Raw genomic sequence first — 15,916 nt, 5'->3', positions numbered from 1 at the left:
TATTTATTTATTAACATATTTTAAATCCTGTACTTAAAAATTTAGGGGCTAAAAATGTGACCAGGACTGTAGAGTGTTATGATAAATGTAATGACCTATACAGCTGGATTTGAAAACAAAAAACTAACACAACACAAAATGGATCATTAAAAAATATAAATGTATATTTTAAAGTTTTTGACATTTCTGCACAAACTACAATCATGAAGACTTTGGACAAATAAAATTATTACATGAGGCAACAACAAAACATTCCAGGCACATGTGAAGAGGAAGACATTTATCATTTAGTGTAATTTGTTTCTCTCTTACTCTGCATCATTTACAGTGTTTAATGTCCGACTGAAGGATAAGAAAACAGCACAGTCTGTAGCTCCGAAAGAGATTTTCAAAAAGCTTGAATCTCCCACACCAGGATTTCGTTGTACGCCACAGTGAAAAGGAGAGAACCAGAGGGAGAGAAGCGACACACGTGCACCGAGTCGCTGTGCTGGATGAAGTCCTGGAACCTGCCACTGGTTGACTTAATTAACTTTAATACCCGCTCTGATGAGAGGGGTGGGGGAGGAAATAAAAAAACAGGTTCACTGTAAGAAACATTAGTAAGTATGTCTTATATTTAATAGTAAATAAAAAAAGACATAAATTTACCCTTTGAGCCAACAGCTATCAGTTGACTGTTAGGGGAGAGGCTGAAGGATGTAGCCCAGTGGGACAGAGCGATTTTTCTTACTACCTGAGAAAGAGAAAAAAAAAAAAAAAAAACAGTAGATGAGACTTTTCTATAGTGGATTTACAAACATTCAGCACTATCTGCTGTGTGCATGAAGGAAGGAGGGATCTGCTCAACACTAAGAAAAGGTGAAAACCTGTTTTTTCAGCAGGTTGTAAAAATACAGCGCCCTCTCTAAGCCATAGCTTGTGTAGACAACCAGTCCAGGGTCTGCTGGGCAGAAGGCAGCAAGGGTGGGAGGCTGGCCGTCATCCTAAAGCACACAAATCGGTTTAAGAACTAGAGTACGCTTCCAAAACAAACTACAACAAGCTTGGTAAGAATGCAGAATTCACTGCATATGTTTCATGTAGTATGTGAACTGGGACAAATTAATTTTTCTTTTTTTGGACTCCTGCTTAATCGCCATTTCCGAAAGGACGCTGTGCTCGTCATGTAACACCCTTAGAAATTATTTTATCATAAACAGTTAAATGGTAAATGGACTGCATTTATATAGCGCTTTTCCATCTGCATCAGACGCTCAAAGCGCTTTACAATAATGCCTCACATTCACCCCGATGTCAGGGTGCTGCCATACAAGGTGCTCACTACACAACGGGAGCAATAGGGGATTAAGGACCTTGCCCAAGGGCCCGTAGTGATTTTCCAGTCAGGCAGGGATTTGAACCAAGGATCTTCTGGTCTCAAGCCCAACAGCTTAACCAGTAGACCATCACCTCCCCCTAGTTTTGGGCTAAGGTTACATTTTTGTGAAATACGTTAAAAAGTTTTGAAATTTGAACAAAATACTTCTGCTTCTGGACCGTGTCTACGAGAGTCTTGCACAGGAGTCACATTCCTACTATTCATGAATGGAATGCGGTCCGTATTGGAATTGTGCTACTCCACAATGATTTATGTATTTTACAAAAATTACATGTCAACTCAGATCCTGAGACCGGTTTAAAGCCTCGTTCCAACACTGGAAGCACTTGCAGAAAAGGCAGTCCTATTCAGGAGTAAAAATAAATAAATTCCCACTTTGTCCGAGTTCATAAGATGCACAGAACTAAAGCATTCCAAGGTGACACAGGTCCTATTGAGGAATATTTCCAATTTGCAAATTGTGCAAACACATAATGCAAATTAGAAACATGTTACATCTGAGGTGAGATCCCCGCCCGCATTTAACAACAGCGGAACATCTGGATACCATCCATCCATCCATCCATCCATTTTCTAACCCCATTTATTCCAGTTCAGGGTCACGGAAGGTGACAGTCTACTGCAGTACTGACAAAGTCACACTACGACTCGCACCATGTCAGTTTAGACTCATATGGAGCACCAGAAACAGAAAATGTACATTTACCACTAAAGATGCCGGAGCAGAAAATGTTAGCCAGTCTAGCAGATGACACATTTCCTTAAACCAATCAGCAGCCCACACACTGATACGTCTGTCCACGCTGGCAGCCAGCCACAGCTCATTTCCATCCAGGCCAAATGACTCACACTGCGGATCAAAAGACTGAATATGAAGATAAGTGGTGTTCAAGAAGATCAAGCTTTGCTAGGGATGGGTATCGATAAGATTTTATCGATAGATACCATTATCGATTCCGCTTATCAATCTGATTCCTTATCGATTCCCTTATCAATACCTCCTGTGAATTTTTTGTGTACTAAAAGTAGGCTTTACAGGTTTTCTATGTCAAAAGGTCAAAGAGCTTTTTCTTATCGTGCACCCAATCTGTGGAATGGTCTTCCTGCGACCATGAGGCAGTGAGAGTCCGTGGATATTTTTAAGTCAGGACTTAAAGCCTGTTTTTACTCTCTTTCTTATGAATAGTTTTTTTTTATCTGTTTTATTCTTCTACTTTTGTTTGTAATTATGTATTTGACATTTTTTTTTTATTTTTTTATGTTGAACTGTTCTATGTGAGGTGCCTTGAGACAGCTTTTGTTGTGATTTGGTGCTTTATAAGCTGATTAAATTGAAATTGAACATTTTATTGAGTCTTAAAGTAAATAAATATGAAATTGGTCACTGGATCCTTAAACCTTGGACATAATAAACTCTACATGGTGGATCCTTGATCTCTGGACATAAATAGAAATAAAATCTGTAGTTTTTGTTAAAAGTATTTCCTTTCAGACATTATTGGCATGAATGTCTTTCTATACATCTGAGCTGAGCTCTTAAGCCGCGTTCACACCAGGCGCGACGTTAGCGACAGCGGCGACAGGTTGCCATGTAATCCCTATGGAAGGACGCATTGTGGCGCCAAGCCACGCAACGCGATGGATGCGAATAAAGCCCTCCTCCCCAAGTTGAAAAATCTGAACTTTTTCGTCTTGTCGCGCTGCGATGACCAATCAGGGACTGGATATGTAGTGATGTGGAGATGTCTGGAGTTTGACTGAGTTGGATGTGAACATATCCTGTCTCTGGCAGCCAGCCTGTGAGCAGGACTTATCTCCCTTTTGTCCTTTATTTCACAAATATGACAGAGTTTTGGGGGAAGAGTGAGCAGCAGCCCCACAGCAGCGGCAGCAGACAGTTTTTTTTTTTACATGTGTGCGCGAACAAATCTTCCATGAAGATTATTTTATTTATTAACTACACAGATGTATAATAAAACAAATGGTGACAGGTTTATAAACACAATTATGACAAAGAGCGAGCAGCAGCACCGCAGCAGCGGACAGTTTTTTTTTTTTTTTATAGTTTACATGTGCGCGCATGAACGGGACAGGAGGTCTTCAAACTGGGTCCTGGAGAGGTGGAAGTACTGCTGAAAGCGGCCGTCATCCAGACGCAGCTCCTGCAGCAAATAATGAAACTCCCCAAATTGGGAACGTCTCATGAGGATGTTGTGAACCCAGGGACAGCGCCGCTAGCGACATTAGTCAGCTTTCCACAATAATTAAGAGCACAACAACTCGCTCCGTGTGATCAAGGTCCACCAAGTTAACCTGACTACAACCGGAGCCGGCGAGCGGAATGGAAGCTCCTCCTATTTGATGACGCACTGGGGCGAATTTTCGCAGCGAAAGCAGAGTGACACACCGGGCGATGGTGGCGTGTCCATCGCCACGCGACGGTCGCGAATTTGTGGCGTCTCGTCCAGTATGAAAGTGGCTTTACAGCTGTGCTGCACTGAACATCAGGATGTAATTTATAAAGAATGCAGGACATCTCATTTTTGGCGGAAAAAAAACGTTTTAGTTGAATGTAGGTTTTTTGTCTGTAATACAACGTTTGTAAGCAGTGTCATTTTATTCAAAGCGGCAATTTGTTTTGAAGTTAATTCCGACCGGACTCTGTCTTGGCAGAGAGCCACGCAGCGTTTGGAGCTGTGCCAACGGAACGGAGGACAATTCTCGTTTCTTGACTGCAACAAGACAAGAGTCCCAGTTAGTGACTTTAATCCACACAAAAGTGACTCATGATATTTTAATGGTTTTGAGAGGGGTTAAGAAGCGGACTTGCTGTTTCTGAAGAGCAGCGAATCAAAGAACCATGAGCCAGTGGATCGAAGCATTGCTTCATTGGTTCACGCTTAAAAAGTGGTGTCGCGCTGCAGAAACCGATGATTACAGAGCCACTGCAGGGTCTGTAATCAGCGTAGAGGAATGACCATTTTCCCGAAAAACACCCTCAAAAACAATGGCTGCTCTGAAGGACCGAGAAGGGAATCGTTAAGCAAAAAGGCTATTGAAATTGGTGGATCGAATCATTTCTTAACGCTACTCGAAAAGAACCGTTCTCGATACCCATCCCTGAGCTTTGCACAGTTTAGAATTTCTGATATTTTTTTTTCTTTACTTTGATTACTTCTAACAATCTTCTCTGGTTTTATACACTGTTGTTGTGACCTTACCTGCGTGCTCACACACGTGATGGTGGTAATCGGTGCACCTTTGTGGTCTCTGATGGTGTGGAGAGTCGCTCCGGTCACTGGGCTGCTAATGGCTACCAGACCATTCTTCCCTGCTGAAAGGATCACATGACCTGTAGGGGGCCGATAACAGTTCCAGATAAAAGTTTGTAAATTTTAAAAGGAAAAGCTCTATCTGTTCTTTCCCTTTCACAGCAGGTTGTGTATGCAACTGTCAAAACCTTCCAGCATGTAACCTTAATCAGGTTTTGAACATATTAAATATTAATTAATTAGTATTATATCTGAAAGCAAATAGGAATCCAGACATGGACATCTGTGACATATGTCACAGAAGCCTAAAATGATGCATTCAAGAGCTAAATTTTGCTTACAGCTGAAGAAGTGCTACATGCAAAGTCTGAGAATTGTGAGAATTTAGGGACGCTTCACATGAAACAATGGTGTGTAAGAGAAAAAGGCAGATGAACAATTACGCACGATCTGACCCTTTAAATAAACCAATTCACAACAAAACCGTAACTGAGATACAAAACTCACAAAACAAACAACTGAAACATGAAAATGGTTTCCAACAATTAAACCACTCACACTGCAGAGCATAAAGTCAGGATTTAAAACACAATATCACCAACAATGACAAGAGAGTTGCTGCCAAATCTAGACGACTCCAGAAGTAGGCTCAGCTATTTGTTTTTTTTGCAGACAGTTGGAGAAAGCAGCGCTGTCATCTCTCACCTTTAGTAGAATACTGGATGGCACAGACAGCTGTACGATGAGGATGCAACTTCATCTCCATCTCCGAGGAGGAAAGCCGGAATATCCGCAGGGAACCGTCACTGTATCCCACAGCCACAGCTGCACTCCATCCAGCAGAGCCAGGAGGAGTCGAGCTCCAGCAAACACAGCCGCAGGCCTGACCAACAGAAAAACAAACTCTTTCATTACTGTAAGACAGCTCATACATACTGTAGATAATGTCAATACATGTTGACAAACGTAATCACAACTAACAGATTAAACCTTCTGGGTTAAATCCTATATTTTATCTTACTAGGAAAAAAATGACAAAAAAAAAAACCCAATTAACACAATGAATGTGTAAAATATCAGTAGTAACAATATATATATATATATATATATGTCAAGTTAATCAATTTACTGACTTGATTTCCTCAATAAACATACAGAATTCACTCTACGGTCATGTGATGTGGTTCCCTGATCGTGACCCAGCACACAAGTGCTTCAATGCTGAAGACACCCAATGACTAGAAAAGTCCAATGGGACACCTACGTATCATCTCATAGTGGCAGATAGATGGCTACCTTTGGGAGTCTGCCTGGGTGGTTGACAATCGGGACTCAGGGTGGTTCTGTGGCGCGGTAGATGCCGTATACACTAATGCATGCTCCCAGACGTGACCCTGAGCTGCATTCTCTCACCTGATTTAGCACTTGGAACTGCACCACCAGTTCATTCCTCTGAGTCAACCACACCCTCAGGCTGCCGTCTTCACTGCAGGCAGCAAAATGTCTCTCATCTGAGCTAAACGCCACGTCACTGACCTGAACAGCAAACAGAAATGACGTATATCGACATGTTATGATTTAGATTGTTCTAATAGTTCATTCAAACAGCCCCCACTGTAGAGTGTTTTAGGGTCTCGTCTAAGGACCCATTTTTATGCTTTGGCTTTTAACACCGCGTGAGTGTGTGGTCCTGTGTGTGTGTGTGTACAGCACTTTGGAAACTATGTTTGTGAAATGTGCTATATAAATAAAGGGTACGGTATGGTATAATAGAACGAATCATGATTTTTTTAACCTTTGTCTTATTAGTGTACTAACGTAAGCTCACATTAGTACCTTAGATTTATGGCCGCTGACGAGGCGGATGCTGCTTTTGTCAACCCAGTTAATGTGCCAGAGAGTTCCTGCCGTGGTGCCAGCGATACCCACGTCCATTGTGCTATCGAATGCTGCACTGACCAATGTCCCATCCAGCAGTATCTCACGCTCCAAAATCACCACAGAACCCCTGAAGGAAAAATGCAGGTGGGCAAATAAAGTCAAGGAGTCCAGTATGAGATCAGATGTGTTAGATTAATCTTCAAATACACCTTAAAAAGAAAAGTCAAAATAGGATTCAGGAAAGCGCACTAGAGCGTGTGAACTCCATACCCATGGTCAACACTTGACGTCTTTTTGTGTTTCTTTAAGCTCCATACAGCATCAACCTCCCATAGTCGCAACCTGCAGGTGTTGCTGCCAGTCAACAGGCGGTTACCTCGACACACCAGCACCCCTAAAGCGACATACCCAATCAGTCTATGTGATATTTGTAGAAAACCATCTCCAACAAGAGCTGTACAAATATTCTGTTATTGTAGCAACTTAATTAAAAGCAGATATTCCAAAACATGGCAGTAATTATTCTCAGTCGTCCATTTCTGTGTGAACCATTAACATTGTTCAGCTGTTTAACTGTAGCGGTTCATAACTGATGGATTTACTATACAGTTATCCAAATTGTACCAATCTCTCCTGCATCAGCCTCCCAGGTCATTATGCAGAGCCGTGTGTTGATGTCCCAAGCACAAACATGACCTCGATTAGTGGCGGTGAAAAGAATGGAGTCTGTATGGTAGCTCAGCGCAGTCAGCTCCACCACACCCACCTCTGACGGTGCACTCACTCTATCAGCCTGGAAGGACGAAACAATCATCAATCCTACGCTACTGTAAACAAATATCCACCAACTTCCAATGACTGAGTGTTATCATAATTGCAAATCAAGAGAACATAATGTTACATAAAGGCAAATCAAAACACATATAGTGCTGTTTTAGTGACAGTTGCGCAACTTTCGAAGTAAAGACCTGCTGGAGCAAAAGTCATTTGTGCAAACACCGATATCAAAGACCACAAATCTGCCATATATGGATAGAAAAACAAGTGCATTTATGGAGCAGGATTACTGGGTTGTGCTCCTCCCCCTGGTGGTCCATGAAGGTACTACAGGTGGACCACAAGAGGTTATTTAAAAAAAATAAATAAAAAACACAACTTTGTTTTTTAATTTTAGAATAGTTCAAAATTACTGCAAAATATTTACAATTATTTTAAAAATGTAATCAGGATTAATAATGCCATGTTATTTAAACTGCACATTATTCTTCATTTATCTGAGCTAGTTGAATATACTTATATAACATAATAATAACTTGAAAATACTTCATGTTCTCATGTGTCAATCAAAATTCAATCAATTAATCAATCAATTTTTTTATATAGCGCCAAATCACAACAAACAGTTGCCCCAAGGCGCTTTATATTGTAAGGCAAGGCCATACAATAATTATGTAAAACCCCAACGGTCAAAACGACCCCCTGTGAGCAAGCACTTGGCTACAGTGGGAAGGAAAAACTCCCTTTTAACAGGAAGAAACCTCCAGCAGAACCAGGCTCAGGGAGGGGCAGTCTTCTGCTGGGACTGGTTGGGGCTGAGGGAGAGAACCAGGAAAAAGACATGCTGTGGAGGGGAGCAGAGATCGATCACTAATGATTAAATGCAGAGTGGTGCATACAGAGCAAAAAGAGAAAGAAACAGTGCATCATGGGAACCCCCCAGCAGTCTACGTCTATAGCAGCATAACTAAGGGATGGTTCAGGGTCACCTGATCCAGCCCTAACTATAAGCTTTAGCAAAAAGGAAAGTTTTAAGCCTAATCTTAAAAGTAGAGAGGGTGTCTGTCTCCCTGATCTGAATTGGGAGCTGGTTCCACAGGAGAGGAGCCTGAAAGCTGAAGGCTCTGCCTCCCATTCTACTCTTACAAACCCTAGGAACTACAAGTAAGCCTGCAGTCTGAGAGCGAAGCGCTCTATTGGGGTGATATGGTACTACGAGGTCCCTAAGATAAGATGGGACCTGATTATTCAAAACCTTATAAGTAAGAAGAAGAATTTTAAATTCTATTCTAGAATTAACAGGAAGCCAATGAAGAGAGGCCAATATGGGTGAGATATGCTCTCTCCTTCTAGTCCCCGTCAGTACTCTAGCTGCAGCATTTTGAATTAACTGAAGGCTTTTTAGGGAACTTTTAGGACAACCTGATAATAATGAATTACAATAGTCCAGCCTAGAGGAAATAAATGCATGAATTAGTTTTTCAGCATCACTCTGAGACAAGACCTTTCTGATTTTAGAGATATTGCGTAAATGCAAAAAAGCAGTCCTACATATTTGTTTAATATGCGCTTTGAATGACATATCCTGATCAAAAATGACTCCAAGATTTCTCACAGTATTACTAGAGGTCAGGGTAATGCCATCCAGAGTAAGGATCTGGTTAGACACCATGTTTCTAAGATTTGTGGGGCCAAGTACAATAACTTCAGTTTTATCTGAGTTTAAAAGTAGGAAATTAGAGGTCATCCATGTCTTTATGTCTGTAAGACAATCCTGCAGTTTAGCTAATTGGTGTGTGTCCTCTGGCTTCATGGATAGATAAAGCTGGGTATCATCTGCGTAACAATGAAAATTTAAGCAATACCGTCTAATAATACTGCCTAAGGGAAGCATGTATAAAGTGAATAAAATTGGTCCTAGCACAGAACCTTGTGGAACTCCATAATTAACTTTAGTCTGTGAAGAAGATTCCCCATTTACATGAACAAATTGTAATCTATTAGACAAATATGATTCAAACCACCGCAGCGCAGTGCCTTTAATACCTATGGCATGCTCTAATCTCTGTAATAAAATTTTATGGTCAACAGTATCAAAAGCAGCACTGAGGTCTAACAGAACAAGCACAGAGATGAGTCCACTGTCCGAGGCCATAAGAAGATCATTTGTAACCTTCACTAATGCTGTTTCTGTACTATGATGAATTCTAAAACCTGACTGAAACTCTTCAAATAGACCATTCCTCTGCAGATGATCAGTTAGCTGTTTTACAACTACCCTTTCAAGAATTTTTGAGAGAAAAGGAAGGTTGGAGATTGGCCTATAATTAGCTAAGATAGCTGGGTCAAATGATGGCTTTTTAAGTAATGGTTTAATTACTGCCACCTTAAAAGCCTGTGGTACATAGCCAACTAACAAAGATAGATTGATCATATTTAAGATCGAAGCATTAAATAATGGTAGGGCTTCCTTGAGCAGCCTGGTAGGAATGGGGTCTAATAAACATGTTGATGGTTTGGATGAAGTAACTAATGAAAATAACTCAGACAGAACAATCGGAGAGAAAGAGTCTAACCAAATACCGGCATCACTGAAAGCAGCCAAAGATAACGATACGTCTTTGGGATGGTTATGAGTAATTTTTTCTCTAATAGTTAAAATTTTGTTAGCAAAGAAAGTCATGAAGTCATTACTAGTTAAAGTTAATGGAATACTCAGCTCAATAGAGCTCTGACTCTTTGTCAGCCTGGCTACAGTGCTGAAAAGAAACCTGGGGTTGTTCTTATTTTCTTCAATTAGTGATGAGTAGAAAGATGTCCTAGCTTTACGGAGGGCTTTTTTATAGAGCAACAGACACTTTTTCCAGGCTAAGTGAAGATCTTCTAAATTAGTGAGACGCCATTTCCTCTCCAACTTACGGGTTATCTGCTTTAAGCTACGAGTTTGTGAGTTATACCACGGAGTCAGACACTTCTGATTTAAAGCTCTCTTTTTCAGAGGAGCTACAGCATCCAAAGTTGTCTTCAATGAGGATGTAAAACTATTGACGAGATACTCTATCTCCCTTACAGAGTTTAGGTAGCTACTCTGCACTGTGTTGTTATATGGCATTAGAGAACATAAAGAAGGAATCATATCCTTGAACCTAGTTACAGCGCTTTCTGAAAGACTTCTAGTGTAATGAAACTTATTCCCTACTGCTGGGTAGTCCATCAGAGTAAATGTACATGTTATTAAGAAATGATCAGACAGAAGGGAGTTTTCAGGGAATACTGTTAAGTCTTCTATTTCCATACCACAAGTCAGAACAAGATCTAAGATATGATTAAAGTGGTGGGTGGACTCATTTACTTTTTGAGCAAAGCCAATAGAGTCTAATAATAGATTAAATGCAGTGTTGAGGCTGTCATTCTCAGCATCTGTGTGGATGTTAAAATCGCCCACTATAATTATCTTATCTGAGCTAAGCACTAAGTCAGACAAAAGGTCTGAAAATTCACAGAGAAACTCACAGTAACGACCAGGTGGACGATAGATAATAACAAATAAAACTGGTTTTTGGGACTTCCAATTTGGATGGACAAGACTAAGAGACAAGCTTTCAAATGAATTAAAGCTCTGTCTGGGTTTTTGATTAATTAATAAGCTGGAATGGAAGATTGCTGCTAATCCTCCGCCCCAGCCCGTGCTACGAGCATTCTGACAGTTAGTGTGACTCGGGGGTGTTGACTCATTTAAACTAACATATTCATCCTGCTGTAACCAGGTTTCTGTTAGGCAGAATAAATCAATATGTTGATCAATTATTATATCATTTACCAACAGGGACTTAGAAGAGAGAGACCTAATGTTTAATAGACCACATTTAACTGTTTTAGTCTGTGGTGCAGTTGAAGGTGCTATATTATTTTTTCTTTTTGAATTTTTATGCTTAAATAGATTTTTGCTGGTTATTGGTAGTCTGGGAGCAGGCACCGTCTCTACGGGGATGGGGTAATGAGGGGATGGCAGGGGGAGAGAAGCTGCAGAGAGGTGTGTAAGACTACAACTCTGCTTCCTGGTCCCAACCCTGGATAGTCACAGTTTGGAGGATTTAAGAAAATTGGCCAGATTTCTAGAAATGAGAGCTGCTCCATCCAAAGTGGGATGGATGCCGTCTCTCCTAACAAGACCAGGTTTTCCCCAGAAGCTTTGCCAATTATCTATGAAGCCCACCTCATTTTTTGGACACCACTCAGACAGCCAGCAATTCAAGGAGAACATGCGGCTAAACATGTCACTCCCGGTCCGATTGGGGAGGGGCCCAGAGAAAACTACAGAGTCCGACATTGTTTTTGCAAAGTTACACACCGATTTAATGTTAATTTTAGTTAAAAGTCTGAGTAGGCTGCAGGAGATTTACAGACGTCAAAGTGGGCTGTGGTGTTCTTAGGTTTGGGAATGAAAGCACTGAAGTAAAAAAACAAACAACAAAAAAAAAACTTGAAAATGTGAAAACACAACATATAAAAACAGTAAAGATATTCTAATATTCTAGAAAAATATCTGAGGATTTTCTAATAATATGAAAAAAAAGTTTTTCTTTTGGAAATGTTTTTGTTGAACCGTGTTATTAACTAGTCACTGAATATTCACAAAACACATTAGTTATGTGCATTTAAACAATTGGCTGGGTAAACATATATTTAAAAAAATATCTGACATCTAAGAAATGAAATTAAAAATTATTACTCAAATAACCTTGAATTAAATTATGTTGTCATGAAATGAATCCTTTCATACCCAAACAGCAATGCTGTTAGAACCTGTGTAAATAAATAAAGTTACCCTGAGGTCCGTGTTCTGGCTGTGGGCGTGGATGAGGCAGAAATACACCCCCTGGTTGCCCACACAGGCCAGCTGAGTGGCTGCTGTGGGGCTGAATGCTGCATCGTGGATCGGCCCCGACATAGTCACACTGGACAAGAGCTGGAAAGTCCTGGTGCTCCACAGAACCACTTCTGGATCACAGAAGTCTCCTACAAGGCGTCAGCGCCGAGTGATTATTATGGAGAATAAAAGAAACAATTGATGTTTGTGTGGCAGCACGTCCATGAGTAAACAAACAAAAAGCTTTTCACAAGTTGCAAGTGGGTTACTTTAAAAGCATCGCTTACCAACTGAGAGGAAGAGGCAGTCGTCCCTGGAAAAAGCAAGACTCTGCGCCACCCCCTTGTGGTAAGAGATGGTTTTACGGCACTTTCCGTTCTCGATGTTCCAAATGCAAATGAGGCTCCGACTTCCATCACTGCTAGCTGCTGCTGATGCTAAAGTCTGGACGGACAGACGGACGGACGGACGGACGGACGGACGGACGGACAGACAGACAGACAGACAGACAGACAGACAGACAGACAGACAGACAGACAGACAGACAGACAGACAGACAGACAGACAGACAGACAGACAGACAGACAGATAGACAGACAGATAGATAGATAGATAGATAGATAAAACCAAGAGAGGAAAACAATAGAAATTACTTTTTTTTTTTTTTTTTAAGTCTTACACAGTCCAGGAAGCCTTTAAAGTCTAACAGTATAAACATACATCACAAAACTAATTAAATGAAAAGGCTCATTTGCTCAACTCGCTTCATCTCCTCTTTATTCTTTGCAAGCCATATGGATCAGTCTACACATTTCAAATAATTTTTTAATGTTACCTGTGCATCATGTGTGAGCGCGAGACCAGAAACTTCCTCATCATGACCCTGCAAGTGTTTCTGGCAGCCTGTGTGTTGATACTCCACCACCACCAAAGAGCCACAGGAGTATACAAATAACCCTATAAAATAAAACACTTTTAAAACTGTGCTTGACCTGTAATTGTTCTTTAAAAAATCCATGTAGACATAAATTCTTAGGTGAGTCTGAAACTGATCTGAGGCTTTGGGATGCATTTCCAGACATTCAGCGTATTTGAATGAAAAAGAGTGCATGAGAACTGGCACCGAGAGGCTGACATTTTGACATTAATGTAAATAAAGTTTAAGAAATATTCAGTGACTTGGAAATGTTCATGTATTCATCCTCTGATATTTCTCAAGAAAACTGGCTATAAAAATTATTAATTAATTCTTACTTTTAGAATAAACTGCCCTTCCCCAACCTTTTTTTTTTGCTTGGAAAATGCTGCAGGCCTTAAATGTAGGAATGGATATATATTAACAAAAAATAAATAAAAATACAGCTGACCACACAAAACATGAAATATGATGGTTTCACACAGTCTGCAGTTACAGAAATAGAAGTCAAAGTAAATGTCAGGATCATTACGTGTCCACCACCACCACATTTTGATAAACTATAAGAACACAGGCCATGCATTATTTATGTTTTGTGTATTTTAGTGAAGTTTTTTTAAATCTGGATTTAGGCAATAACTGCCTCCCTATATTACCACAGATGACCTGTTCCTGTTGCCATAACGTCTGAATAAAACTGCAGAGCACAAAGTAATCTAAAAAAGAATGGGGAGAAGATCAAATCAAATTTGGTGTATTGCCTAAAAACTAAAAGAAGGAAAAAAATGGGAGTGGTACAGGAGCAGGAGTCATTTTGAATGGGAGTGGGATGGGAGTGATTTTACCAGGAATGGAATGGGACAGGAATTTTATTTATGTACTCTGGCCAGGGATTGGGATGGGACAGGAGTGAAAATCTACTCCCATGTCACCCTCTACTGGCATCTGCATGGCTGCTGGGAATGAAAAAAGCTTCATTTTTCCCCAAACATCAGATGTTGCCACTCTCTCAACACCAAAAATAAAAGTTATTCTCTGACCTTTATGAGTAAGACAGAAAGTAGGCATGTCTGTTTCAACTTTAAACTTCAGTATATTGCTTCATGTTCAGAAAATACGTTTGTTTCATTCCGTTTGTTATAACCTTGGTCGGGGCTCCACACCATGTTTCCACGTCCATTTCCATTGTAGCCAATCACAGTTTTTAGTTTTATGCCCTCTTCTCCTGGTTGTGGTGACACAGTAGCCTGCAATGAAAGTATTGACAGAAAAATAAAATAAATAATAAATATATGAAGTAATTTTAGTCAAATGTGTACAGTGTAATAAATACTCTTTACCTTATCAGAAGTCGAGTTCTTGAGACGTGGAATAAAGTGTCTGTAACAATCTGGACGTACTGGCTTATTTCCATGAAGCTCAGCTAATCAAAGACATGAAAGTCACAAAGAGAAATGTCAGCAAATTACTTATCAATATCAAAAGAATAATGTCAAATCTCTCAAAAATAACACCAAAGAAGAACAATGCCTGTTAACACTGAGGGGATATTTACCTGTGCTCTCATGGCTGACGTTCAGGGGAGAGGAGCCGCCTTCTGTGATCTTGAGGAAGGATGCGGCAGACCTGTGGTGTGAGGAAGAACCTGAATAGGTGTGTGGGACTGAAACCGGCGGAATGAACCGAGCATCTTCACCCACAGATGAAGGGCCTAAAGCTGTAAGAGGCAGAAAGTGAGCGCGAGAGAAATGACAATAACTCAAGTTTGTGTGACCACAAAATTTATATTCTGAACAAATGTAAATTCTTTCAGGAGATTAGCCTAAATGGGAAGACAGTCTCTGTATACAGTGACGCTTCACAGTGTTTGTTGTTAATGTGCTTCCACAAGCTCTCAAGAAGTCTCTGGACATGTTTGGCATTACCTTCCTGGTCAATGGTAACCAAGTCCAGTTGTAATGGTGGAGAGGAGGGTCGTGGTGCTGTCTGTCGAGGCATCCCATTGGACACCTGAACACTACGCACTTCTGCCTCTGGATGAACTGTAACTCATGCATAAAAAAATAAAATATAAAAAAAAAACACACACACAATGCCAAGTATATATTTATTCGTAATTACCAATTGCAGTCTTTGCGCTCCTTGCGATAAACATAAACGTGAATTTACCTCTTTCAGAAGGTAAGTTGTTGCCCACTCTGACTGGTGAGCTGTAAGCAAAGACAACATAGTACATGAGCCATTAACAATTTAACTCCTGAATTGAAACAGAAACGTAAAAAACAATCAAACATGCAATAGAATGTAGTACCAGCAATCCGGAAATGAGTCAACAGGGTGTGTCAGGAAGTCCCAAAGGAATACAGCGTCTCCAACTGAGACTATACACAGCTGGTCTGGGGTGAACCTCACCTGGTTGACACGCTGACTGTGGCCTATGAGTATCTGGTGAAAAGGAACAAGTGTCAAATCTCACTGACAGTTAAAGTAAATATAATAATAGACCACATATGCATGCAAATAAACCCTCTGCGACAACGATGAAACATTCACTGAAGAATTTTACGATTTTTTTAACAAATGCTGTCGATATGGCAGATTGACATCATCTGACCTCATATTTGTGATGCCACAACCACAGGACAATAATCGCTCATTCACACAATTCAGATCATGAAATTAACTTGTATTCACAAAATGTCAACATTGCACTTTGCATACTAAGTGTGTGCAGTTACACCACAAGGACTCGTACATACAAAACACGCAACAGGAGTAAATAACTTCAAATATAAGTCATTCGATCATAATATGCAGTG

General features: G+C 40.4%; 1 protein-coding gene across 1 annotated transcript in view; it reads right to left on the bottom strand.

Annotated features, from left to right (window-relative positions):
- Positions 1–143: 143 nt before the first annotated feature.
- Positions 144–15,916, bottom strand: part of wdr90 (WD repeat domain 90) — a 31,411-nt gene continuing 15,638 nt past the window's right edge. The window contains exons 25-43 of the mRNA XM_034193245.1: positions 15,409–15,542; positions 15,219–15,307; positions 15,023–15,139; positions 14,653–14,814; positions 14,438–14,520; positions 14,242–14,344; positions 13,017–13,138; positions 12,469–12,625; positions 12,140–12,330; positions 7,159–7,327; positions 6,805–6,928; positions 6,490–6,661; positions 6,067–6,189; positions 5,359–5,536; positions 4,603–4,733; positions 2,088–2,231; positions 870–986; positions 652–736; positions 144–546 (exon numbers count right to left, since the gene is read on the bottom strand). Of these exons, the coding sequence (XP_034049136.1) occupies positions 389–546; positions 652–736; positions 870–986; positions 2,088–2,231; positions 4,603–4,733; positions 5,359–5,536; positions 6,067–6,189; positions 6,490–6,661; positions 6,805–6,928; positions 7,159–7,327; positions 12,140–12,330; positions 12,469–12,625; positions 13,017–13,138; positions 14,242–14,344; positions 14,438–14,520; positions 14,653–14,814; positions 15,023–15,139; positions 15,219–15,307; positions 15,409–15,542 (2,559 nt within the window). The 3' untranslated portion in view covers positions 144–388. The remainder of the gene's footprint in view (positions 547–651; positions 737–869; positions 987–2,087; positions 2,232–4,602; positions 4,734–5,358; positions 5,537–6,066; positions 6,190–6,489; positions 6,662–6,804; positions 6,929–7,158; positions 7,328–12,139; positions 12,331–12,468; positions 12,626–13,016; positions 13,139–14,241; positions 14,345–14,437; positions 14,521–14,652; positions 14,815–15,022; positions 15,140–15,218; positions 15,308–15,408; positions 15,543–15,916) is intronic.

Source organism: Thalassophryne amazonica, chromosome 18, assembly GCF_902500255.1.
Source record: "Thalassophryne amazonica chromosome 18, fThaAma1.1, whole genome shotgun sequence".
NCBI classification, from domain to species: Eukaryota; Metazoa; Chordata; class Actinopteri; order Batrachoidiformes; family Batrachoididae; genus Thalassophryne; species Thalassophryne amazonica.
Note: the sequence above shows the minus strand (reverse complement) of the source record. Positions and strands in the feature narration are given on the sequence as shown.